Source organism: Terrapene carolina, unplaced genomic scaffold (genome assembly GCF_002925995.2).
Source record: "Terrapene carolina triunguis isolate 2854851 unplaced genomic scaffold, T_m_triunguis-2.0 Scaffold62, whole genome shotgun sequence".
NCBI lineage: Eukaryota > Metazoa > Chordata > Testudines > Emydidae > Terrapene > Terrapene triunguis.
In genome coordinates, this window is record NW_020664413.1 from 58,405,383 (window position 1) to 58,431,141 (window position 25,759).

Here is a 25,759-nt window from a genome sequence, read left to right on the forward strand (position 1 = left end):
CTGTGTGTGATCTGTGTGAGGTGTAGCTGTGCAGGGTGTGAGGTGTGCGGGGTGTGAGGTGTACTGTGTGTGATCGGTGCGGGATGTAGCTGTGTGAGGTGTAGCTGTGCGTGGTGTGAGGTGTACTGTGTGTGATCTGTGTGGGGTGCGGGATGTAGCTGTGTGGGGAGGTGTACGGTGTGTGACCCGCGCTGGGGACTCGGTTGCCGTGGCGCCGCAGGCCCTGCAGCCAGTGGCTCAGGGCGCTGCGGCCCCTTTAAGAGCCGGAGCCAGGCGGGCAGGCCAGGCCCGGCTGTGAGCGGGGGAGCCGGCACAAAGTTTTCCCCTCACGGCTTCGGGAGCAGCGGCCCGGGCGGGCGGCACCGAGCGCGGGGGGAGCCAGGGCCCGGGAGAACCGGTGGCCGCAACTAGGAGCCGCGCGGAGCCGTCCCGGCATGAGGAAGAGCCGCGGCCGCTGCCGCTCCGAGCTCGGCCCAGGCTGCCCTTGAGAGCCAAGCGGGCGCCCCGCCGCAGCCGCTTCCCCTGCCCCTTCGGAGAGAGCCGCCTGGCAGGGCCCTTCCCAGCCCCCGGGGAGAGACTCCGCGCCTGGGCCCGGGGCCCGTTAGCTCCTGGGGCCTCCCTGACTCCCTCCCCCCGGTGCGAGTGGTGCCCTTGTCCTGAGCGCCCCACTGAAGGCCGGGGGTGGGGTTAGTGGCCCTCTCCTAGCCCTGCCCCCCCCCCCCCCCCCCCGAGCCTGGGACAGGCACCTGCTCCTGACAGCAAGACTCAGCCGCCCCTGCCCGCGCCCAGGGGGCTGGGTTTGGCTGGAGGTTTGTTGTGACTTCCTGCCCCACGGTTTCAGGGAAGCAGCTCCCACCTCTTGCTCCTCTGCTCCTAGGCCTGCTCTTTGTCACCCTTGTTTTAATGACTGGTTGGGGTGACTGGCTGAGATGAAAGTGACTGTTTCTTTTGGGAAGACGGGGATTGTGGTTCCCTGTAAGGATGGGCGGCTCCGTGTCAGAGACTTAACCCAGCAGGCTCTTCAGAGATACCTCAAAACCAAAGAAAAGGTAAGACAAAAACACACCACATTACCACATCCACTTCACACCAAGATCACTTAAGAACACTGCACCCTTATACCAGACAGTCTGCGTATAGAGGAGACTGTATGTACCTGCAATATATATATATATTTTATTAGTTAGTCCAAGTATATGGTGGATTTTTTTTTAAAGGTGTGCATTTTGCAGTTGGTGACTTTATAGTAGAAATAGTAGATGGATATGAGTGGGATGCTGAATCTGCAGGTTCAGAATGAGATGCAGCAGAGACACTGAAGAACAGAACTACTCAGTTTTGAAACAGAAGTTGGGTTTCAGTAGTTACTGTAATAAATAAGGACTAGAAGTCAGAGCTTGGTGGACTAGTGTTGTGAACAACACTGCCAAATAGTTGCGTGAACAGTTGATAATAGACAAGCTAAAAATGTGTTCCATTAGTCTAAATGTGTAAAGTTTCTTGTATTTTAGATTGTATGTTGTGCCACAGATGCTGTGCCACAAAGATAACTTATTTATCTACAATAAAGTCTACGTAGTATGGTAGGACTTCGGCTCAGACCTTATGATCCCAGGGATACTGCATGAATAGAGGTGCCACTCTTCAGATGAATGTTGATCAAGGCTTCTTTTACCTGGGTCTGGTTGAGATTAAAAATAGTAGGACTGGCCAGTGAATAACTTCAGTATGGTACTGATCAATAGTTTCTGTTCAAAGACCTGATTTTGCAAACACTTGTTCAGATGAATAGTTTGTGACTTCATTGAGACTGCTCCCATGAGTAAGGGCTTGCAGGATTGGGTCTTCAGAGAGTGAGGGAGATGTGAGTGCAAAAGGGCAATCAGAAACCCATGAGACTTGATTACTTCTCTGTTGCTGACTCATTCTGTGACTTCGGGCAAATCACCTGACTTCTCTGCCTTTCTTTTTCTCATGTGTAAAACTGGGATTATAATATTTACCATCCCTTCATAAGAGTGTTTTGAATATTAATATATGAAAACTTCTACTGAAGTGCTAAATTTATTATTGTACAAATCTGTATTAACTGTGGTAGTTACAGTGACTTCCATGTTTGCCTACACAAGCACCTGTAGTTCTTTGGCTATCATTGGCTATCTTTGGCATATTATACAGTATCTCACATAGGGAGATACTGTATAAAACAGGACTACCGTATTTCTTTTCTATCCATACTGGTACACCATGTATATATAGATAATCACTACTGTGTACTGAATCAGCTGAGGATTAAATATTGTCATAATAGTGTTATGGAAATTAGCAAATATTATTTAGGCTTTGGGCCATCAGGATGGCTCAAACTGTCCAAATATGCATGAACTTTGTATTAATGCTGAGGATTTATAAGAAGCAAAAGGACTTTTGGCCTAGGTAAACTTCTTTTAAAAAAAATATTGAATTCAGCTCTCTTCTTATGGTGGTGAAGTTTTGGACTCAAGTGCTGAGCCATCTGAACAACTAATGAGGAAAGTTTCAAGGTGACCTGAAAAATTTGGCTTGTGCTCTCTCTGCGGTGTGTGAAGAAGGACCAAAAGAAACAAGCAGGAAAAAAACGTATTCTAGACCTGCAGATCCTGCCTAGTCTAGAATTCTTTCTATGGTGGCTGGAGAATTAATGAAATTATTAACAAGTGTCCAGAATGAAGGCTGAACAATTGAGAGTGGATTTTTTTTTTTTTAGACAGACTGTCAAACTTTTTTTGTTTGTTTTTGTTAATACCCACCTAGTTAATCAAGTGAGACAAGGTGGATGAGGGGATATCTTTTATTGGACCAACTTCTGTTGGTGAGAGAGACAAGCTTTTGAGCTTACACAGAACTCTGTATCTTGCTAGTATCCTGGGACCAACTTGGTTATAACAACAGTATATATAGTTTAAATAATGTTTCAAGAAAAAGGATTTTTTTTGTTAAAGATTCAACACCTCTGCCCCCTTAAGTTAAGGTGTGAGAACTGACCCTATATACCTCTGAAACATCCAGTAGGTTCTTCAGCCAATCTTGGGGGAAACCAGATGTTGCATTCTTGGTATTTCTAAGATAAAACGAAGCAAAATCCATTCTCACATTTCTCATCCCTTCTCAAACTTTTCAGGCTCTCTTTATACATCATAAGGAAACCAAAAAAGTTTATTTTAAAACTCTGGTCAGCTTTAATGTTGGTAATTTGAAACTACAGTAAATGCACATAATAGGAAAAATCAAAAGAAAACAACATAAGAGGCTCAAACAGTACTGAGCAGATTTGGATTTAAATCTCTAATTCAGTGGCTGAGATTTTGGTGTGTGCCTTTTCTAGTTCACCGTGAGTTGCACAGTTAAATTTCTATGCACTTTGAATAGCTGGTTTCTGGCAAATCTTATTGGCTGTCTTAGACCTTAATGCAAAATATTAGGTAACTTCAGTTTATTTAGCTAAGTATCATTGGAGGTTGTACTATTAGAAGAATTCCAAAGAATTATTACTGTTGTATTTTGGGTTGTTTAATTATACACTATATAGAATTCACTAACCATTCTAGTGGGCCTGTGATGATTTGTTGTTGTTGTTGTTGTTGTTCATTGTCTAACATGGATGGATTAGGCCTGTTATCACTTTGTTCCCAATTTTAAAAATATAATTAATACACTTACAGATGTTAATATTAGTAAAAACTGAATACAGACTTGGGACCCTGTAGCACTAGTCACTACCTGAAATCTGCTGTAAAGTATGGGCATATAATACGTATGAATTTCTAATAGGCTTGTTGTTAAAGACATTTACTGACTTAAGTTTAAAAAATATGTATTTAGAATGTCTGGATCACTTTATTTGGACTGAAGTTAGAGTACAGAATAATAGTGATAACACTCTAAAACTGTTTCTCATATGATTATTGGAGTGTAAATAACTTAAAATGTATCAGGTTGGAAAATTGGGATAAGAAAAGGGCCAGAAGTATGTAGCGATGGGATAGGGGAGGAGGAAAGTAGACACAGGAGGGGAATGTACCAAAGTTTCAGAATGAGAGGTTTGGGAAGGAAGAGAGTTGGAGAAGACCGATTTAGAGAAGATGTTTTATTTAAAAAACAAACAAACAAAAAAACAACAAAAAAAAAAACGTGGTGCTATAGTTACAATACTCATAATGTGTACGTAAGGTTTTAATTCCGTCTTGGGGATTCTACTGATATAAACAGACAACTTGAACTTTGCATTTGTTTCTTATCTTGCCATATTCATTTGATAGAATTCCAGCCTTTGATAAAGCTGAGGGTGTGGGGGTAGTATTCTTTTTATGTATGTTGTATAAGTACTTTTACTATTATTTTTTATAATATTAGTCATTCATAATGGTCTCAAGAATTCAGCTCCTTGTTAAACTATGGTTTTATGATATTTGTGATAGGGACAAAAATGTACAGTAAATTGATAGCTATTCCACTTCAAAATGATTTTGCAAATAAATAAGTGAAAGTCTTGGAGGCACTTTACTTGCTATATAGCCTGCTGCATTTTATTAACAAACTTGGACTGATCACATGGCAGACTCATGGCAAGATTTGACCATAAAGGCTCATTAACAATTACTGTTAATAAGTCAGAATTATTTTATTTATCAGCTGAAAAGTCATGCAATAAGACAATTTTTCATTGTTGTGCATGAAGGTCAACTATTGGGACAGAATTCCCAATAAATAGGTGCGATTTTTAAATGGTCAAACCTCTTGCTCTACATCCCGATTGACTCAACAGAGATTAAAAAGAACTTTACTGGACACTTACATTCCCCATAAAACATAGAGGTAAATTCTCCCCATGAAAATATCCGTTAAAAAAGGTTGTTATACTTAGGAATTTTATGTTCAGAAAGAAGAGAATTCCAGATATTTTTGAAAAACAACAAACAACGTGTGTGTGTGATGCGGAGAGAGAGAAATTTATAAGAATTCTAGTACTTGTTTTCTTGAGAATCAAGATGTATTGTTGTGAGAAGGCATCTACTTTTGCTTCATCTCAGTCAATATTTACCTCTCAAGTAAACAAATCTTCAGTACAAGTCAATATCTGCTTTTGTTATTATTTTTGTTTTGTAGTGTGTAAATTAAGGTTTCCTATGTCTAGTTATACCCAGTAGGACTAATAGGCAGGGCTTTGGAGCGGAGCCCAGAGCTGGAGTGCGGAGCAGCTCCGGAGCAGTGGAGCTGCAGGTTTTTGCCTGGAGCTGGAGCGGAGCTGGAGCACAGCTCCAAAGCCCTGCAAATAGGTTCACATAATCTTTCTGAATGCCTCCATACCATCTCTTACTTAACTACTCTCTTTATTTAGATATTTCTACTATCTTAGGATATGTCTTCATTGCATAGCTAACTTGAGTTACCTCTCTTGAGTCAGGCTTCAGTGAGAGAGGCCACACTGCAAAATAACGCTTGAGTTGCTGTGTCCATGCTGGTGCTGTGTTTGCTTGTGTGCAGTGCTAAGACTTCAAAGGGTAAATATCATGGGAAGTAAAAGTGAGTGAAATTCTTTTGGACTTTTTTTTTTTTTTTTCCAAAGTTTTTTTTTTCCTTTTAAATATTTTTCAAATTTGTGTCAAATTTGCAGAAATTTTTTTTTTTTAAAAAAAAAAAAAAACAAGAACTTAAAAAAAAAAAAAAAAAAATCTAAACACTTTTAAAATACGTTTTTAATTCTGTTGCAAAGTGAATTTTTTGCTTCAGGGTTTTCATGTTTTGGATAAAATTACTCTAACACTTAAAATGGTCAAAATCTAAATAAAATATTTAGTTTGACCCTAAATGATGATCTCCCCCCCCCCCGCCAACCTGAATTGCCAGCAAATGGAAAATCTGTTATTTGCCCAGCTCTAACAGTAAACCAAGTCACTTTCTGAATTCTTTCCCAGTGAATTGTGGGAGAATTTGTCTATCTTTTCAGGGTACAGGGGGAATTCTAGGAAGGTACCCAAGAATTCCAAATGCTTGAGTGCTATTAGCTTGTGTCTGAACTGCAGAGTGTTTGTGTTAGCAGCTGTTGCGCTGTGCTCACTTGAGTTTTAGCCAGTTCCCACCTTGGTGCCAGCCTACTTCAGTTAAAAACCCCATGCACTTGAATTAGAGGTTTTTGCACATGGAAGGAAGGAACTGAAGTTCGGGGCAATGCTTGAATTATAACGAGTTAATTTTGCAGTGAAGGCAATCCCTTAATTAAGGCTGGACATTGAAACTTTAACTATATATTGTTTTTGTCTTGTTAACTTTGTCAGACTTTCAGTGGTATTTTATTAACTTAAAAAATGAGCTTTTGTTCTCCTGGATGTTCAGTAGAAAGGAACAGCAGTGAGCCTGGAGAATGAAATATACAACATCCCTTCTTCTAGATAAAGTGACATTTACTTTATCTCCCTTTTGAAACAAAATTTACAGCATTCCTGTAAACTTTCATAAAAGAACTGGCAAAGTATACAATAGGGAAGAGCCTTACATGTAGATATAATCATATTCTGTTTGAATGCATATCAGTCCTCCCAAGGTAGAAACATTTATGTTCTGTCATCAAAACAAAGATGATCTGTGTCCATAATCCCCTTCTCAAATCTGGGATCTGTTTTTAACCATTAGATAGTTCACTTGGTGGACCACTTCAGAGGGTGACTAAATTGCTGTGCTAACTGAATGCTTGGCTTCCCCCCCTTGAAAAGCCAACTAGACTACTAGAGTGTCAGTTACGGTTTTGTGATGTAGGTACCCACTGATTAGAAACTATACCGAAAACACTAATTTGTTCCACAGAGGTAGCGGTAAACTCCTTGACTACCAAACTGGATATCGGTGACATAGTGGTGAAGGCAATACAGTGGTCACACATCTCTGATTGGATAGGAAATAGTGTTTATTGACTTATTTGTGTATCGGCAGCACTGTGCTGAAAGGTATTTAGCGGGTTAATGTTATAGGCTGACTATCTCTGTCACCTTCAATTTTTTGCTAATAAAATATTTCTCTCTGTTGTAACTTCATAAACCTCTCTGTTCTCATGCCTGCCTCATAACATGACAGTCTCAGCTTTTGGAACAGTATCTAGCTGCTGCTAAGCAGCCAGCAGAAGGAGTACTAAATGTTCTTTTGCAGTTTCTTTAAAAACAGAAGCTTTAAAAAAAAAATATTTTGAACCAAAACTCAGTATCTGACTTGCAAAAACAGTCCAAGTTCCCACAGATATTGTGGAAGATGTCAAAATGTAGAAAATAAACAGTGCCCACTCCTCTGTTTGTTCAAGTGTTGTGTTTTAATTTATGAGCAAAGTAGAAGGTGGGTAATATTAATAGAGGCAGAATATTAATGCCTTTGTACTGCTTGTTTCCCCTTCCAGAAATAGGTTTTAGCTTTTTTGGGCTCTTCCATGACCAGGTAGATTGTGCCCTAAAATTGTTCATTCTTTTTATATTTTAATACCATTTGTATTTATCCACAATCTGCTTTCTACATCAGGAATAATTTACATATTTCCAAGCTCTGCTTTTAAACACTCTTACTCAGATTTTTTTTTTAAAAAATTTCTCATCCCCGTATCTATATTAACATTCTCTTGTCCTCTTATTAACTGCAGTTTGTTATCAAGTTTCTAATTTGTCTTTGGGGCTTTGATATATATTTTTGTATGTGAAAATCATAATTAAGCTTTCAAGTTTGCTCATTATGATAGCACACTAATAAACTGGAGTCTAATTTGGTATATTAGATTTCCCACATTATTATGAGTGACTGCTTGACAAGTATAGGATGAGAAGTCCGCTTCCAGATAAGTTGGGGGAAAAACCAAATTACTCCACTAACCTCAGTATTAAACAGGAGTTCATACAGGAGTAACTTGACAATGGTATTGCTATTTCCAGTAATAGTGGGGAATATAACCTTCTATGGCCTCCTTTTTTTTTTTTTTTTTTTTTTTGAGTCTTTTTAACATACATGTACTATTGGCTAATTTGTGCCTCACTTCAACCTTTTGGAAGATATATCACGTTGACATTAGCTTTTTCTGTGACAATGGTTTTATTCTTCCATTTTTTTGTTTGAGTGCTGGTAAAGATGAACCCATTGATAAGCACAATAGCTGGAACTTCTTCAATGCTTTGTATTTAGACTAGCATCATAGTTAAGATAGTAAATCTTTCTTGGCTGTTTAAAAACACTGGCTTTGGTATTTAAACAACACATTTAACATGTTTGTGTGGGAATTTCTTTAGATGATGGTTTCATGGGAACAAAGATGCTTTTGATCTAGGGCTAACAGTATTTTTTTTAATACAATTTTAAAATTGCTTCCATATCCTAGTGTATTCCTTTAATTTCCTCATAATTAAATTAAATTATCTCTTTGATAAGAAGCTACCATAACTACCGGTATTCTTTCTAATTGCTCTTGGACATCATTCCAATGCATAATTTTTGGGGGGGAGAGGTGGAGGCAGAGGAGACATTTTAGCCATTAATATCAAAGGTATTCTTTCCTCAATTTTTCATGAAGTCTTAATTTTGATTAGTCTGATAACTCTATCAGTTTGCAAAGTTATAGTTAAAACTTAAACATTTTTCTGTGCAACATAGTTTATGGAATAGCAATAATGGTTACTGATGCACTTCCATCACTCCCATTAATGCTGATATACTGTTAAGGCTTTTTTCCCATTCTTTTCCTGCCTATCATAGGTGTTTATAAATTGGCTAGAAAAACTGCCTTTGTGCTGAAAATCAAACTTGTCATACAAGATGTGGTCCTGTGGGGTTTTCTTTACTTTAACTTAAAGTGGCATGACATTTTATTTTTTTCCGGTTTGATCAGTAAAAAGAGAGAACAGGTTATTGGCTTCAGTTAATATTGAGTGCCTTGCTTAAAACACACCGGCATCAGGTAATCTATCAAATAAGTAGAGATGGATGAAATTGGTGAAAATGCAGTATGTCCATTCAGAATGACCCACGCTGGAAATACTGTAAATGTGTATGCTACATACATGATCATTCTGGGGTCTATAAATTAAATCTTTGACCTTGTTTATCAAGTTCAAATTGTGAAGAGTTGTCTGAAGTGTTTGAGAGCTAGACTAGAATACTCAGATATTGAAAATGGAGTTCTAGAAGGAAGCTATTAGAGGGCTTCATAAAGTAGTACATACTGATAGGTTGCAATTCACCCTTCATTTGGGCAAACAGCAGTAGAAACCAATCTAGTCTGAATTGATTTACAGAAGATAGAGAGAGACAATTAGCAGGCAGAATTTCTGTTATCCATTCACTTCTTCCAAATCAATATGCACACACTCTCTCCTTCCCTGATTACTTGCTTTATCATCTTCAAAAAAGCTTCTGGCAAAGGATGAAATTGAAATAAATTGATCTAAACACTTATTTCCCACAAAGGGAAAATGTTTTTGCTTGTATAGAATGTCAGTTTAACATGATTTCTAACAAGCAGTTGACAATGACAGGCAGTATGTATCCTATTGATATTGTATAAAATGCCAAACAACTCTTGAAAAAGTGGCTAAAGTTACTTGCCAATAATAGTTGTACTTTCTATGAAATATACTTTCCCCCATATTTGTTCTGTATGGTGCATCAATTGAATTGCACCATGCTGTGCTGAACCTTGCATCCTGCTGTTGAACCAGCAGACTTCCTCCCACATGGAGCACAGCATTCTTCAGGCTTTCCTAATCAGTCGGATGCCATAAGAACTGCAGGTTTGAGTATAAACACCTGTCTTATCTAAAATATCCTCCAGTATTAATTAAAATGTCTGTCTTTTACCCTTAAAGTAATGGTGCCAAAGGGCTATAGCAATTGATACAATGCAAAAGCTGTTTTCAGCTGTGATTTGTCTTTATAAATAAAAAGGCTCAATAATATTTTCCTATTTCAAGACAGTTTTTTAAAATAAAACAAGTATGGTTCGACTTGACCATCTTGATGATCAGAAACAAATTTTTGAAGGCTAGTGAACACTCAGATCCATAAATTCACTAAAGAAAGGAAATTCTTTCAGGGAGCAAGTCTTTGAAAGTCAGTGTGTACAGTACTTATTACCCAGGTATCATGTCCAAATTCTCATTGTATCATTCTTTCCTCTTCTTGGGCATGCACACTTTTCTGGTTGCTCTTTGTGGAACCTATTTACCAGTGGCCAGTGGTGCTGGAACAGTTTTGTATGGGGTGTGTGTATGGGATATCAAGTGGAGTGCCCCAAGGGTCGGTCCTGGGGCCGGTTTTGTTCCATACCTTCATTAATGATCTGGAGGATGGCGTGGACTGCACTCTCAGCAAGTTTGCAGATGACACTAAACTGGGAGGAGTGGTAGATACTCTGGAAGGTAGGGATAGGATACAGAGGGACCTAGACAAATTAGAGGATTGGGCCAAAAGAAACCTGATGAGTTTCAACAAGGACAAGTGCAGAGTCCCACACTTAGGACGGAAGAATCCCATGCACTGCTACAGACTAGGGACTGAATGGCTAAGCAGCAGTTTTGCAGAAAACGACTTAGGGGTTACAGTGGACGAGAAGCTGGATGAGAGTCGACAGTGTGCCCTTGTTGCCAAGAAGGCTAATGGCATTTTGGCCTGTATAAGTAGGGGCATTGCCAGCAGATCGAGGGACGTGATCATTCCCCTCTATTCGGCTTTGGTGAGGCCTCATCTGGAGTACTATGTCCAGTTTTGGGCCCCACACTACAAGAAGGATGTGGGAAAAATTGGAGAGAGTCCAGTGCAGGGCAACAAAAATGATTAGGGGGCTGGAGCACATGAGTTATGAGGAGAGGCTGAGGGAACTGGGATTGTTTAGTCTGCAGAAGAGAAGAATGAGGGGGGATTTGATAGCTGCTTTCAACTACCTGAAAGGGGGTTCCAAAGAAGATGGAGCTCCGCTGTTCTCAGTGGTACCAGATGACAGAACAAGGAGTAATGGTCTCAAGTTGCAGTGGGGGAGGTTTAGGTTGGATATTAGGAAAAACTTTTTCACTAGGAGTGTGGTGAAGCACTGGAATGGGTTACCTAGGGAGGCGGTGGAATCTCCTTCCTTAGAGGTTTTTAAGGTCAGGCTTGACAAAGCCCTGCCTGGGATGATTTAGTTGGGAATTGGTCCTGCTTTGAGCAGGGGGTTGGACTAGATGACCTTCTGAGGTCCCTTCCAACCCTGATATTCTAAGATCTCTGGAGACACAAATCCACAGTTTGATAACTGCAAAACTAAGCATCTCTGATGGTATCTTCTAGACTAAGAACTGAGTCCCATTGGGTAGATAGAAAGATGAACCTAAATCTATGCAGAAGCCCCTGGAACCCCATAAAATGGTGTCCCTAATCCAAGAACTATTGGAACTCATTTACAAAACTTTTCTTAAACATTACATGAATATATTGTCTCATGCTATAGAATTAGAATTTATAATCCCTATTCCATGATGAGATATCTTTGAGCTATAATGTATCTTAATTAAAACTATCTTTAGATAAAATGTTTCTTGAGGGAAAAAACCTATTTAAAAAAATCAGATTTTTTTTTTTTAATCATTGATTTTTAGCCACCCTAAAGAATGTTAAACTTGATCTGACACACAAGTGAAGTGTCTGAAGCCTTTAAACTTCATTTTCTTCCTTGCCACCTTCCATTTAACCTAAGCCTGTTGTATTGGAAGGGGGTAGATGCACAGTGGTGGTTGTGTGGAATGACTGCATTTGTAAGATCTGGAACATTCTGTATTCCCATAACTCTTCTAGTCTGCTTCTAGAACAGGCCATCTAAGAGCCATCTAGCTGAGCTTACTTAGCTTAGTTTGTCTTGTTTTAAGCCAAGTAAAGTCACTGTAGTTAAACTGAAAGGTATGATTGGCTGATTAGATTTTTGGGACACATAAAACAGTAGGGTGGAAAGAAAAGTCAAGTTCCAAGAAAGTCATCATGGAGAACATAGTCCCAGATATTCCATAACCTGCATAAGCGACATCAGTACAAGTAGGATTTTTGGTATTTTGACAAAGTTTCTGCTACATATTTGTTAGAAAAAACTGAAGCAACACCGTGTTCTATTTCATCTTGTTTTAAAAATACATCCTTTTACATTACTCAGTATGAAATAGGTCAGTTTGAGGTATTAAAAAAAAAAATTATATAAAAGATGTCTTTGTTTTGCTTAACTTCTTAATCTCCATTCTCTCAAATGGTAGGCAGAAACAAACTTTCCAATTTTTGTGGACAGTAGATAAATCTCACTTATCTATGTTCTGAAGATATGAACTGATTTACCTTTCTAGACAAAAAAAAAGTTTGATATTTGCCTGTCAAATAAAATTGTAGTGAAAATGTAATGGTTTACCAACCCAGGCAAAAACTTTCTTGTCCACACTTAGCGGAAATACCTTCGCACCAATTCTTCGCTATGCCCTATCCTCTCCTAAACAACATTTCTGTGTTTCCTTGCTCACTTCTCCTTTCCCTCCCATTCATCAATTTTTTTCTTTCCCTTTCTCTCAATTCCATAATTCTTTTTCTCACCTTCTTGCCTGCCCTCCCTCACACAGTTCCAAAGTTGTCCATTTTCCTCTCCATTACATCTCAGAAATGTCTGGTCAAAGCTGCAGTAGCTGCCTCAGCACCTTTCCCATAGTTGAGCCTGAAATCTTCTTCTTATGACTCTGTTTCTTCACTTGGTCCCCCAACTTGAAGCACTATGACCCTAGTTGCTGCAAGAATCCATGTCCTTCCCTTGTTTTGGGGGACAAGGGAGAGATACCAAAGCTATTCTTGGACCTTACTTAGAAGGGGAATAAGGAATTGAGTAATTGCCTGTAGTGTGCCAGAGTAGGAATACTTTAGGCCTGGTCTTGGCCTGTTGGGGATTGAGAAGAGAAACAGGCCTGATCAGGGTTAGGAGAGTTTGTGGGAGCAAGAGTAACTGCTGAATACACTCACCTCAGAATCTGGAATAAATCAAAAAATTCCTGAGTCTCTGCTGTCAATCCTACTTGCAAACTGTGTCATCACCTCCTTCTTGTGACTGACTGATATTATGGATGAGCCCATCTACTGCTGCTATCAGTCTCTCTGTTAGCTGAAGTGACCAGAGTTATGTACTTTGGATTTAAAGTTCCAGTCCTGCTCACAAAGTGATGATGAAAAAATATTTCCATCGATAAGAATCTAAACGTAGAGTAAGAAAAATGCTGCTTGAGAAATTATTAATTTGTTTTAATATTTGTACATTTTGACATATTGACAATGTGTTTTAACAATTATAAAGCTTTAACTTCTTGAATCTGTGTCTACTGTTATTAAATAATTGTTTTCCCTTGTAACTTCCTGTAACTGTGAAAATTTAACTTGATAAAAATTTGAAAAACTTCTTAACCTATAATTTTGCACAACTCTGAATATTTATAAAGTAAAAATCCATTTTTAAATGAAAAATGCTTAAAAAAGGATTGATATCTGTTGAAATTATCAAATTAAAAAATCTAATTCTGTCAAACCTGATTATGGTATAGTCTTTGGGCAGATGCATTGCGATCATGTCATTAATGTGGCCAACCTTAATTCTGGACCTTCCTAAGTTCTGAGTGCTTGACTTTGCAACTTTTAACTTATTTTTAGGTAATGTATAAAAGAGGGTGAGGGGAACCACAAAGGCCTAAAGAGGGCTTTGTCCAGACTGCAGATGTTTCTCTCTTTTGATTTCCCCTTGACAGCAATGGAGAGTGTGGGTAGTGGTGATGTAAAATATTAATTCCAAAAGTGATGACTAAATTCTTACCGTGGTTCAGGGTTAAAATATATATATTAAAAAAAAAAAAAATTGCCCAGGATCACTTGAGGGATTCACAAGAGAATGATTTATGCTGCTCAAGACATTACTGCTGGCATTATTGTACATCAGATAAAGAACAGAATGTTGAGAGGACTCTGTGAAGACCTGAACATGGCTTTTGTGAATCCAGTTGAGATCTAGTTCCAGAAATTGTGGAATCCAGATCAAACAATAGATCCTGTGCATGTGAATGGGAGTGCCCAATATTTTTTTTTTTTCTTGCTGAAAGCCACATTTGTCATGTAATGAATGCAGTGCAGCCTGCTTTCTCCCCTCCTCCTCTCCTCCAAGTTTATCTGGCCAAAGTGAAGGCAATAGCTTTGAGTATTATGACTAAAATGCTTTGGGACTCCTCATTCTGCTGAGAACCTGCTGGGAGACTAGAACAAATATTTTTTTTTCTCCGTGAGTGGAAAAATGGTGCATCATTGTTTTTGATTGTTGAGATGTTCAGAACAGGTGTAGGAAAAGATTATGACAATCTATGGCATAAAATTAAGAGCTTTAGTAGGTGTGTTGTACATGGGGTAGGGAACATATAGTTAGAGAGTAGAAATATGTGGAGAACCTTGACCACGTTGGGCCCTGATGGGCAACAGTGGACTGGAAAGACGTTCTCTGCCTGTAATATCTATAGTAAGGAAAATAGTGTAGCTAATATTCCATACAAGCTTTTTATCCATACATACTGAGTCACTTTTCAAATGAAGGTAAGTATCCTTATCCTAAAGAGCTTTAGATCATACCAGTTTTGATTTGTTTTTTAATTAGCCTGGTGGCATCTGAATTGTATCTTAAAGGAGGATGGAATCAGCTACTGCAGTTGCATATTTGAAAGTCCAACTGTGCTGATAAGTGATTGACTGAAGGCAAGCCCAAAGAGTTGTAAATTAGATAACCTCAAGCTGCTTCTGAATACAGGAGTGAGGCGTTGAGTACACGGCTTTTCTTTCTTTCAGAACTGTAAACTTGTAGCCATGTGTCCTTTTCTTTTTCAATATCTCAGTTGCTGTAAATCAGCATAGCTCTATTAACTTGAGTAGAGCTGTACGGATTCACTCCAGCTGAGATAATACTAGCCCTCCATTCTGACTAACTGTAGTGGGATTAGATGATCTGGGTGCATAGTAATTTTAAAATTAGCTGGTGATACTACTATACACTTGCTGATCATATTTAATCTCAACTGACTCATAAAACCTTCCCAATAAAGTAGAGTTTAGGAAGTGGTAACTTTCTTCATCACTTCACAGTATATTAATTAAGTATTGGCAGATTTAAGGAACAGATCAAGTTTACAATCCCATATGATAGTCATTATATTAATTTGGAATTTTGGAACTGTGTCCTAACTGTTTTTCAATAGAACTGCCTGATTTAAATTTTTTTATTGTTGTAAAAACTAATAAATACATTTTTCCCCCCAAGGTATTTAAAGCTGCTTCACAAGTTGGCCAATATAGTGTTCACAGTACCATTAGTGAACATTTATTTAAAAAAACAAAACAAAAAACCCTCATTTGGCATACAAATCTTAGAATGCAAAAGCAACAAAATATTTGTAATGTTTTTTGGAAACGTGCAGAAGGAGTTTTCTTGGAGTTGTGGCTATGTTCACTTGAAAAATAAAAGTTACGTAAGACGTGCATCTTTGGAATATTTGCCTTTATATTAATGCTACAGTAATATAGTTCAACATAAATACTAGATATATATGTTGGTCATCTGGTCTGAATTTTTTTTCTTGTATACAGCAAGGTTTTTGTTTTGTTGTTTGTTTGTTGTTTGTTAGCATCTTGTGAATTTTTCTCTGTAAAATGAATACCAAAAACTGGTATGCAGCTCAACCTTTTAACAGGGCCGGCTCCAGGCACCAGGCAGGGCCGGCTCCAGGCACCAGCTTCTCAAGCAGGTGCTTGGGGCGGCCGTTCCGGACAGGGGCGGCAGTTCCAGGTATTCGGCGGCAATTCGGCGGACGGTCCCTCACTCCGCCTGGGAGTGAAGGACCTCCCGCGGAATTGCCACCGCAGATCGCGATCGCAGCTTTTTTTAGATCGCGACTTTTTTGTTTTGGCTGCTTGGGGCGGCCAAAACCCTGGAGCCGGCCCTGGCACCAGGCAACCAAGCTGGTGCTTGGGGCGGCCCCTGGAGGGGGGCGGCACGGCGCTCCGGCCACCGGGGAGAGCGGGGCCACAGCCGGGCTCGCCGCCCTCCCCCCGGCGCTCTGGCCGCCCTCCCCCCTGCGCCCTCCCCCCGACCGCCGGGGGGAGAGCGGCGAGCCCCTGCTGGGGCTCGCCGCCCTGCGCTCTGGCCACCAGGGGGAGAGCCGAGCCCCAGCCGGGGCTCGCTGCCCTCTCGCCGCCCTCTCGCTGCCCTCCCCCCGGGGCTCCGGCCGCCCCCCCCCCCCGCCTTTTAAACCTTTTTAAAAAAGGTTCTGTTAAAAGAGAGTTTTGTGTTCCCATGGTGAGAATTGCATGCCCAAGTCTATCTGAACCTGTGTTTGAATAGCCAATCTCTCTCAAATATTTGATGATTTCTTTTAAAACCTCATGTGTTTGGAAAAAGAGCAGAAAGACTGGCTATATGATTACTTGGGGTAGGATACTGTTTGTCAGCTACTCTCAGGAAAGTGTGTTTCTCATTGCTTATCCTCTAGAGAGGATTACATTTTATTCCTCAATGTCAAGATATATGCTTGCTTATTTTATGATTTAGTAGAGCATCTGTCTTTCTTTCAGAAGGATCTCAAAGCTGCAGATTGAATAGCAACTTGCAATCGGTTCGTATTGGATCCACAAATCCATAGTTTGGACACTTACCTCTTTTTAAAAACCCAGTGCTGGGGAGTTACCTGGCCACCTAATTCTTTTACCCCAACTAAGTGGTCAGTTCCTTGGGCAAGCAGAGTCTGGAGTGACCCACAATCTTATTACATGGGGCTTGCCACAGGAGAACACTGCTTCTTTTCCAAAGAGCTCCCTATGTATTGAGTGGAGGCACATAAGGAAGGCTTTATAGTTCGAGGTAAGGAACAGTAGAGGAGAAAGGGGAGGGAAAAAAATTGTCCTCAGCTGAAATACTGTGTAGTAGTCGTTTTTTCGTTTGTTTTTGTATTGCAGGGGTCGGCAACTTTTCAGAAGTGGTGTGCCGAATCTTTATTTAGTCTCTCTAATGTAAGGTTTCGCGTTCCTGTAATACATTTGAATGTTTTTAGAAGGTCTCTTTCTATAAGTCTATAATATATAACTAAACTATTGTTGTATGTAAAGTAAATAAGGTTTTTAGAATGTTTAAGAAGCTTCATTTAAAATTAAATTAAAATGCAGAGCCCACCGGACCGGTGGCCAGGACCCGGGCAGTGTGAGTGCCACTGAAAATCAGCTCGCGTGCCACCTTCGGCACGCGTGCTATAGGTTGTCTACCCCTGTTGTATTGTTTGGGTTTTTTTTAAGCAAAGGTATGGATATCATGCAATGGTGTGGGGAAAAGCAGGAATAATTATTAATCCCTGTTGTTTTGCCCCGTTGTTCATTTCCATCTGATGCTGCTACTATTTGTCCTTCTTCTGTCTTTTCCTTCTTGTCTCTATCTCCTTTTAAAGGTAATGGAGTTATGGCTTTTGACACTGGGCAGAAAACTTGTCCAGGCCTTCCTGACCACGTATAGATACAAAGTATGTTAAATAGTGAAGAAATCATTAGATATGAGGCCTGATTAGAATGAACCATATTGTGCTGTGTTTATTGAAGTGCAATGATTATCAAAGAGAACATTGAGATGGAGTGTTCCAGGTTTGTGTCTAGGCACTTTCTTATACATTTTAGAATATCTAGCAAGCTGTTGGGTTATCCCTCCTCTCTTTGCAGACATTGAGAGCAGGTCAGACCTGTTAATTGGTGGTTGTTGCTTAGTCCCTCCTCTGCTGACGAACTGCCAGAATTGCCCTGCTTTCTCAAGAGGTACAATTTCCTTGATCTCTTCTGGAGGATGAGAGGATAGGACTATCCTCCCCCTTCCTTTTAAATGGGCTAAAAATTAATCATTTGAATTGGATTGACATTGTAAATGTATTAAACTTTTTCCTTTAATATGTGGATGAGTTACATAAATAAGAGCCTTTTGACACCCCTCGTAAAGCACCACAGACCTAGCTCCTTTCGCTGGCTGAGCCCATCTTTAATGCTCCTGACAGAAGTAAGAAAATTAAGCAGTGCTCTACATAGTGTATTACTTATTTCACGCCCCTCCTGCTGTGCATCAATAGCCCATTCTGCCTTTCTGTCTTGGTACTTATATGCTCTTCATTATCATTATCTGTCTCTCAATCATTGAACGAATTTTTCCTCCAACATCTATTTGAGGTTGGGAAATAGTGCTATCCCCATTTTCACACATAAGAAGTCAATGCAACTGGAGATACAGCCCTGGTCTACACTACAGAATTATTTCAGTATAACTACGTTGCTCAGGGCATGAATAATCCATGCCCCAGAGTGACATAGTTATACCGACAGAGTATATCTGCAGATATCTTTTTTGCTCTTTCCAATTTGACCCCTGCAGCTAACAAGCCAAAAGGGAGGTGCAGAGCTCAGGTGCTTCAGAGCCCCAGTGCGTTGGAACCGAGCTTGTCAACCCTAAATCCTAGCAAATTGAGATTAATGAGCAGGATTTAAAAATATTATCAGAATCTTCTTTGAGGATTTAATTTAGCATCTCCAGTAGAAAGAGTGTTCTATGGTTGGAACTTTCAAGAGGACTGCTATTCTTTTTACTCCTTCATTTTGACTTCTGAGTTTGCTGACAACTGTGATGTAAAGCCTTTTAAAAAAACAAAAACAAACAAAATGACGTGTGACTCACTGGTATTCTTAAGAGATCAATGCGGTCAATCTTGTATGAATTCCTAGAGCGCCCATTGCTAGTTTAAGTGTTCTGCTGAGCTTGAGAGTGAGTTCTGCTGCGTTAACTCAATGACTGTGTTAAAGTGGCCTTGTAAAAATTCTACTCTCCCAGGCCTGCTTTATTTATTTTTGATAAATGAGGGATTTTTTTTCTCCATTCCCTCTCCTGTGTCTTTTTTATCATGGTAAAAATCAGGTGAGTAGAATGTTTTGGGGTGATAATTTTTCATGACAATTTTGTAGTCATGGTAAAACCTGTGATTGCATAAAAGTTTGGCTTATATGAAGTACATGGTGTAGAAAAACTGGTTTTCAGACATATTTTGCTTGCTTCAAATGTCTCTTGAGTATATTATGAAAACCAATCTTCTAAAACGGTAGAAAAAACCTGATGCTTGTCCTTCTATTGCATTGTACCATTTTACTTTTGCTTCAAATCATATTTGTTTATGTAGTTTCTCTACTAGATATTGTGGGGATTTCTATCTTCTGATTGTCATCTTGCTGAACAAATGAAGCCATTTAATTGTTTCTCTAAGAATCAGTATCTATATTTTGGCAGCAAACCAAGTAGCACACACACATTATCCTGAGAGGTCTTATTTCCCATGACTTTGCGTATTTCCTAGATTTGATTCCAGACCTTGCTTATGTATCGTAGGCATGAGCAGATCATTTCCCAATGTACTCTTTGTAGCTACAAACACCCCAGCATAAATGGCAGTGTGACCGGTGTTACCGGGGTCCCAGGGGCCACGCTGAAATTGCCGAATCAGGGCAAACTGCAAAAAATGGGGCAGATGATCCCCAAAAACTGGAGGTTATTTCTAATAATTAGATTCACCAATCCAGCAACAAAACAGCTTCTACAACACGTTACTGGTTACCCAGAAGCCAAAAACAGTTTCTTGAAAACAATCCAGCCTTGGGCTCCCACCCAGACAGCCAAGTCATATATGATGAGGATTACTGAAAATCTTGTTCATCATATAAAAAGGTCTACCAATCCCAAAAGATCGGACACATTACCCACCAGGTCAATGAATATTTCAGATCTTACCCAATTATACACTTACAGCCAATTCTTGTTAACTAAACTAAGATTTATTAAGAGATTGGTTAAAAATCATTATACATACAGATATGAATAAAGTTCTTAGGTTAGTTTCATAGTAGAGATGGTGAGCTGTGTGTCTGTGGGGAGGCACAAAGGGGGAGCCAGAGCACCAGTTGGCTGCAGAGCCACTTACGCAGTGGTCGGTGTAGCTGTCTCCATGGCCGCCTATGCACCTGGGGTCAGCCACACTGTCCACTGCAGAAGTCACAGAGGTTGCAGGAAGTCACGGAATCCATGACCTCTGTGGAAAAACACTGAGCCATAGTGATAATCAATGGGACACGGTAATACCAGGGTACAAACTATATAGGAATGACAGAGTAGGTTGTGCTGGTGAGGGAATGGCACTGTATATGAAAGAAAGCATAGAGTCAAATATAATAAAAATCTTAAATGACTCAAACTGTACGATAGAATCTCTATTGATAGAAATTCCATGCTTGAATAATACGAATATAGCAGAAGGGATAACTACCAAGCACCTGATCAGGATGGTGAAATTCTCCAGGAGATTAGAATGGCTATAAAAATAGAAAACTCAATAATAACAATAATTAATAATTAATAATGTGGGATTTCAATTACCTCAGGATGGGATGCAGAAATAAAGCTCCTAGACACTATAAATGGCTGCTTCTTGGAGCAGCTAGTCCTGGAACCTACAAGAGGAGAGGCAATCCTTGATTTAGTCCTAAGTGGAGCACAGTATCTGGTACAAGAGGTGAATATAGCTGAACCACTTAGTAATAGTGACCATAATATAAATAAATTTAACAGTAATAAGACACCAGGACCAGATGGTATTTACCCAAGAGTTCTGAAGGAACTCGGATATGAAATTGCGGAACTACTAACTGAGGTATGTAACCTATCATTTTAAATCCGCTTCTGTACCAGATGACTGGAGGATAGCTAATGTGACGTCAATTTTTAAAAAAGGTGCCAGAGGATATCCTGGCAATTACAGGCCGGTAAGCCTAACTTCAGTACCAGGCAAACTGGTTGAAACTATAGTAAAGAACAGAATTATCAGACACGTAGATGAACACGATTTGTTGGGGAAGAGTCAACATGGCTTTTGAGAAGGGAAATCGTGTCTCTCCAATCTACTATAATTCTTTGAGCGTATCCACAACCATGTGGACAAGGGTGATCCAGTGGATATAGTGTATTTAGACTTTCAGAAAGCCTTTGATAAGGTCTCTGACCAAAAGCTCTTAAGGAAAGTAAGCCCTCATGGGATAAGAGGGAAGGTCCGCTTCTGGATCACTAACTGGTTAAAAGACCGAAAATAAAGGGTAGGAATAAATGGTCAGTTTTCAGAATGTAGAGCGGTAAATAGTGGTGTCCCCTAGAAGTCTGTACTGGGACCAGTGCTGTTCAACATATTCACAAATGATCTGGAAAAAGGCGTGAACAGTGAAGTGGCAAAATTTGCAGATGATTAAAAATTACTGAAGATAGTTAAATCCAAAGTAGACTGTGAAGAGTCGCAAAGGGATCTCACGAAACTGGGTGAGTGGGCAACAAAATGATGGATGAAATTCAATGTTGATAAATGCAAAGTAATTCACATTGGAAAACATAATCCCAACTATGCGTACAAAATGATGGGGTCTAAATTAGCTGTTAACTCCAAGATCTCTTTCTTGAGTGGTATCATGGATAGTTCGCTGAAAACATCTGCTCAATGTGCAGTGACAGTCAAAAAGCTAACAATGTTAGGAACAATTAGGACAGGGATAGATAATAAGATAGAAAATATCATAATTCCACTATATAAATTCATGGTATGCCAATATCTTGAATACTGCATGCAGTTCTGGTCACCTCATCTCAAAACAGCTCTATTCTGTACTTTCTCCAATTCTAAAAGGACAACAAAAACGATTAGGGGTATGGAATAGCTTCTGTATGAGGAGAGAGTAAAAAGACTGGGACTGTTCAGCTTGGAAAAGAAACAACTAAGGGGGGCGGGATATGATAGAGGTCTATAAAATCATGAATGTCATGGAGAAGGTGAATAAGGAAATGTTATTTACTCCTTCATATAATGCAAGATCCAGGGCTCATGAAATTAATAGATGGCAGGTTTAAAAGAAACACAAGGAAGTACTTCACACAATGCACGGTCAACCCATGGAACTCCTTGGTGGGGGTGTTGTGAAGGCCGAAAGTATAATTGGGTTCAAAAAAGAATTTGATAAGTTGATGGAGCCAAGATGGTCAGAGATCTGGGTGTCCCTAGTCCGTTTGCCAAAAGATTTTAGTGGGTGATGGAATGGATCACTTGATGGTTGCCTGTTCTGTTCATTCCCTCTGAAGTATCTGGCATTGGCCACTATCAGAAGACAGGATATTGGGCTAGATAGACCATTGGTCTGACCTAGTATGGCCTTTTTTATGTGAGGCCTGTAATGGTGCAGTTTAAATACGAGAGGTGGTTGTTAGTATTTTTATCAAGAATCTTATACTACACAGCCACAATGTAATCTGGACTCACTTATTTTATTGGTTTATGTGGCAAAGTGCAGAGGGCTCTTGGCTTATTTTTGAAAATGCACAATATCCCATCTACTTGTGACAGCTTATACTTGTCTCTCCTTCATACCACTGTTGGCTATCTTGGCTTGGAGAAAAGCCTATAGCCAAGTCCTATAGCCTGATGGAAATTGCAATGCTCATGTAACTTGTGTATTTAGGCCCTGATATGGTAAAGCTGTTAGGCACATGACTAAGTCCAATTGACTGCAATAGACTTAAGCATGTGCTTGAGTACTTTGCTGAACTGGTGCCATAAGTAATGTCCACCTCTTATGATGGGGAAATTGAGGTTGAGAGAAGTTCTGGCTTGCCCAAGGCAGCAAGGAGAATAAATGCAGGAACTGCAACTAGAACTTTGTTTTGATCTCCAGTCCTGTACTGAGTCATGGTGTATTTTAATAAGATTTTAAAGATTCTTGCCCATGTACACAGAGATTTAACTATAGAGAAGAAATTCCCACCCCTCAAAACCAAAACACACATACAGGAAAGGACCTTCGGTTGGAACTAAGCCCTCTAGACTAGAGGGTTGAGTGGGGAGCATTGATTAGGATTAGGAGGCACACTTCACACAGCCGTCTTCTGCCCACTGAAGTCACAGGGCCTTAATCTTTTCCATTATTTTGTTGAAGGGGCTGACACTGCATGCTTGAGTGCATTGTCTCATCCTTCTGAATAGATTTTGGTATTTTTTGGTCTGATTTTAAATTCTAAGCAAGCTTTGGATTTGGGCCTGGACTTGGACCTCTGTCTAGTAAAGTTCTGATAAATGTGAAGTTACATCCACTCACTGCTAGAAGGGAGAAGCAGCTTTGTCTCCTTCTTCCTCTCTGTGGTCCAGAGCCTCCTCGCTGCTTTGAATGGAGGGGCGGAGGGAAATAATTACTCTTTATTTCTTCATGCAGTGTTGTTGTAGCCATCTAGGTCCCAGGATATTAGAGAGAGAAAAAGTGGGTGAGGTAATGTCTTTTATTGAACTAATTTCTATTTGCGAGAGAGAAGCTTTTGAGCTTACAAGAGCTCTTCTGCAGGTCTGGGGAAACTAAGACCTTGTCTACACTGCCACTTACAGCGCTGAAACTTTCTTCACTCAGGGGTGTGAAAAAACACACCCCTTGAGCAATGCAAGTTTCAGCACTGTAAAGTGGCAGTGTAGACAGTGCTACAGCGCTGGGAGCTAGTCCCCTCGCGGAGGTGGTTTTATTACAGCGTTGGGAGAGCTCTCTCCCAGCGCTGAAGCCGCAACTACACAGCCACGTTAACATCGGCTGTGTAGACATACCCTTAGAGTGTCAACTAAATACAAGGTGGAACAGACGGTTTGTTGGTTTTAAGTTTCAAGGGATCATTCAAGGTCATGAGGGGGGGGGAGGAGAAAGGAATGGAACTGGGGAAACTAAAATGAGAGTGGGGGTATTACATTTCCCAGACCTGAAGAAGGGCTCTGGGTAAGCTTGTCTCTCACCAATTGAAGTTGGTCCAATAAAAGATATTACTTCACCCACCGGTTTCAGAGTAGTAGCCGTGTTAGTCTGTATCAGCAAAAACAATGAGGAGTCCTTGTGGCATCTTAGAGACTAACAAATTTATTTGGGCATAAGCTTTCATGGGCTAAAACCCACTTCATCAGATGCATGGAGTGGAAAATACAGTAGGGAGGTATAACTACAGAGCATATGAAAAGATGGGAGTTGCCTTACCAAGTGCTAAGCTTGCTTACCAAGTGCTAAGATCAGTGCTAATGAGCCAATTCAATTAAGGTTGAAGTGGGCTATTCTTAACAGTTGACAAGAAGATGAGTATCAGCAGGGGGAAATTACTTTTTGTAGTGACCCATCCACTCCCAGTCTTTATTTAGGCCTAATTTGATGGTGTCCAGTTGGCAAATTAATTCCAGTTCTGCAGTTTCTCCATTGGATCTGTTTTTTGAATTTTGTTGTTGTTGAAGAATTGTCACTTTTAAATCTGTTGTTGAGTGTCCAGGGAGATTGAAGTGCTCTCCTACTGGTTTTTGAATGTTCTAATTCTTGATAACAGATTTGTGTCCATTTATTCTTTTGCGTAGACTGTCCGGTTTGGCCAGGTATATGGCAGAGGGGCATTGCTGGCACATGATGGCATATATCACATGGGTAGATGTGCAGGTGAACGAGCCCCTGATGGTGTGGCTGATGTGGTTAGGTCCTATGATGGTGTCCCTGTGGACAGAGTTGGCACCAGGGTTTGTTGCAGGGTTTGGTTCCTGGGTTAGTGTTTTTGTTGTGTGGTGTGTAGTTGCTGGTGAGTATTTGCTGCGAGTTGGGGGGCTGTCTGTAAGCAAGGACTGGCCTGTCTCCCAGGGTCTGTGAGAGTGAGGGATTGTCCTTCAGGATAGTTTATCGATCCTTGATGATGCGCTGGAAAGGTTTTAGTTGGGGGCTGTAGGTGACGGCTTGTGATGTTCTGTTATTTTCTTTGTTGGGCCTGTCCTGTAGTAGGTGACTTCTGGGTACCCTTCTGGCTCTGTCAATCTGTTTCTTCATTGCACCAGGTGGGTTCTGTAGTTTTAAGAAAGCTTGATAGAGATCCTGTAGTTGTTTGTCTGTGTCTGAGGGATTGGAGCAAATGTGGTTGTATCTTAGAGCCTGGCTGTAGACAATGGATCGTGTGATGTGGTCTGGATGAAAGCTGGAGGGATGTAGGTAAATATAGCGGTCAGTAGTTTTCTGGTATAGGGTGGTGTTTGTGACCATCACTTATTTGCACTGTATTTTCACCCACCTTATCTCTTATTACTTCCTCAGGAGGGGTGTTGTGGTGGTGGTGGTGGGGGAGGGCTTCTGTGTGTGACTAAGGCCTGATCTACACTAAAATGTTAAGGCCAACTGTTACCTTGCTCAAAGGTGTGAAAAATTCACACCCTTGAGCAATGTAGTTAAGCTGACCTAACCTCCAGTGTAGACAGCAGTAGATTGACAGACATAGCTATCGTCTCTCTCTGGATGGGAGACTCCCTCCCATTGGTGTAAGTAGTGTCTACACTGAAGCATTACAGTAGCACAGCTGCTGTGCCATTGTAGTAGTATTTCAAGTGTAGACATACCCCAACTCCAATACCTGTCTTTGCCAAAAAGCTATAAGTCAGAGCATAATTCTTGATGGTGGCAGCAGCGCAACTAAGGTTCTGAATGATCAGTTTTGCTGCTGCCAATCTTGTTAATTTCATGATGCTGCTGCTGCTGCTGTTCTGCAAAGCTATGGAGAGGAATAAAATGCTGTATTGATTTTAAATTCGGTTCCAGTTTG

At 40.2% G+C, this 25,759-nt stretch overlaps 1 protein-coding gene across 1 annotated transcript in view; it reads left to right on the top strand.

Moving 5' to 3' along the window:
* Positions 1 to 733: 733 nt before the first annotated feature.
* PARD3B (par-3 family cell polarity regulator beta) overlaps positions 734 to 25,759 on the top strand; it is a 589,898-nt gene continuing 564,872 nt past the window's right edge. The window contains exon 1 of the mRNA XM_024206395.2: positions 734 to 1,049. Coding sequence (XP_024062163.1) covers positions 930 to 1,049 — 120 coding nt within the window. The 5' untranslated portion in view covers positions 734 to 929. The remainder of the gene's footprint in view (positions 1,050 to 25,759) is intronic.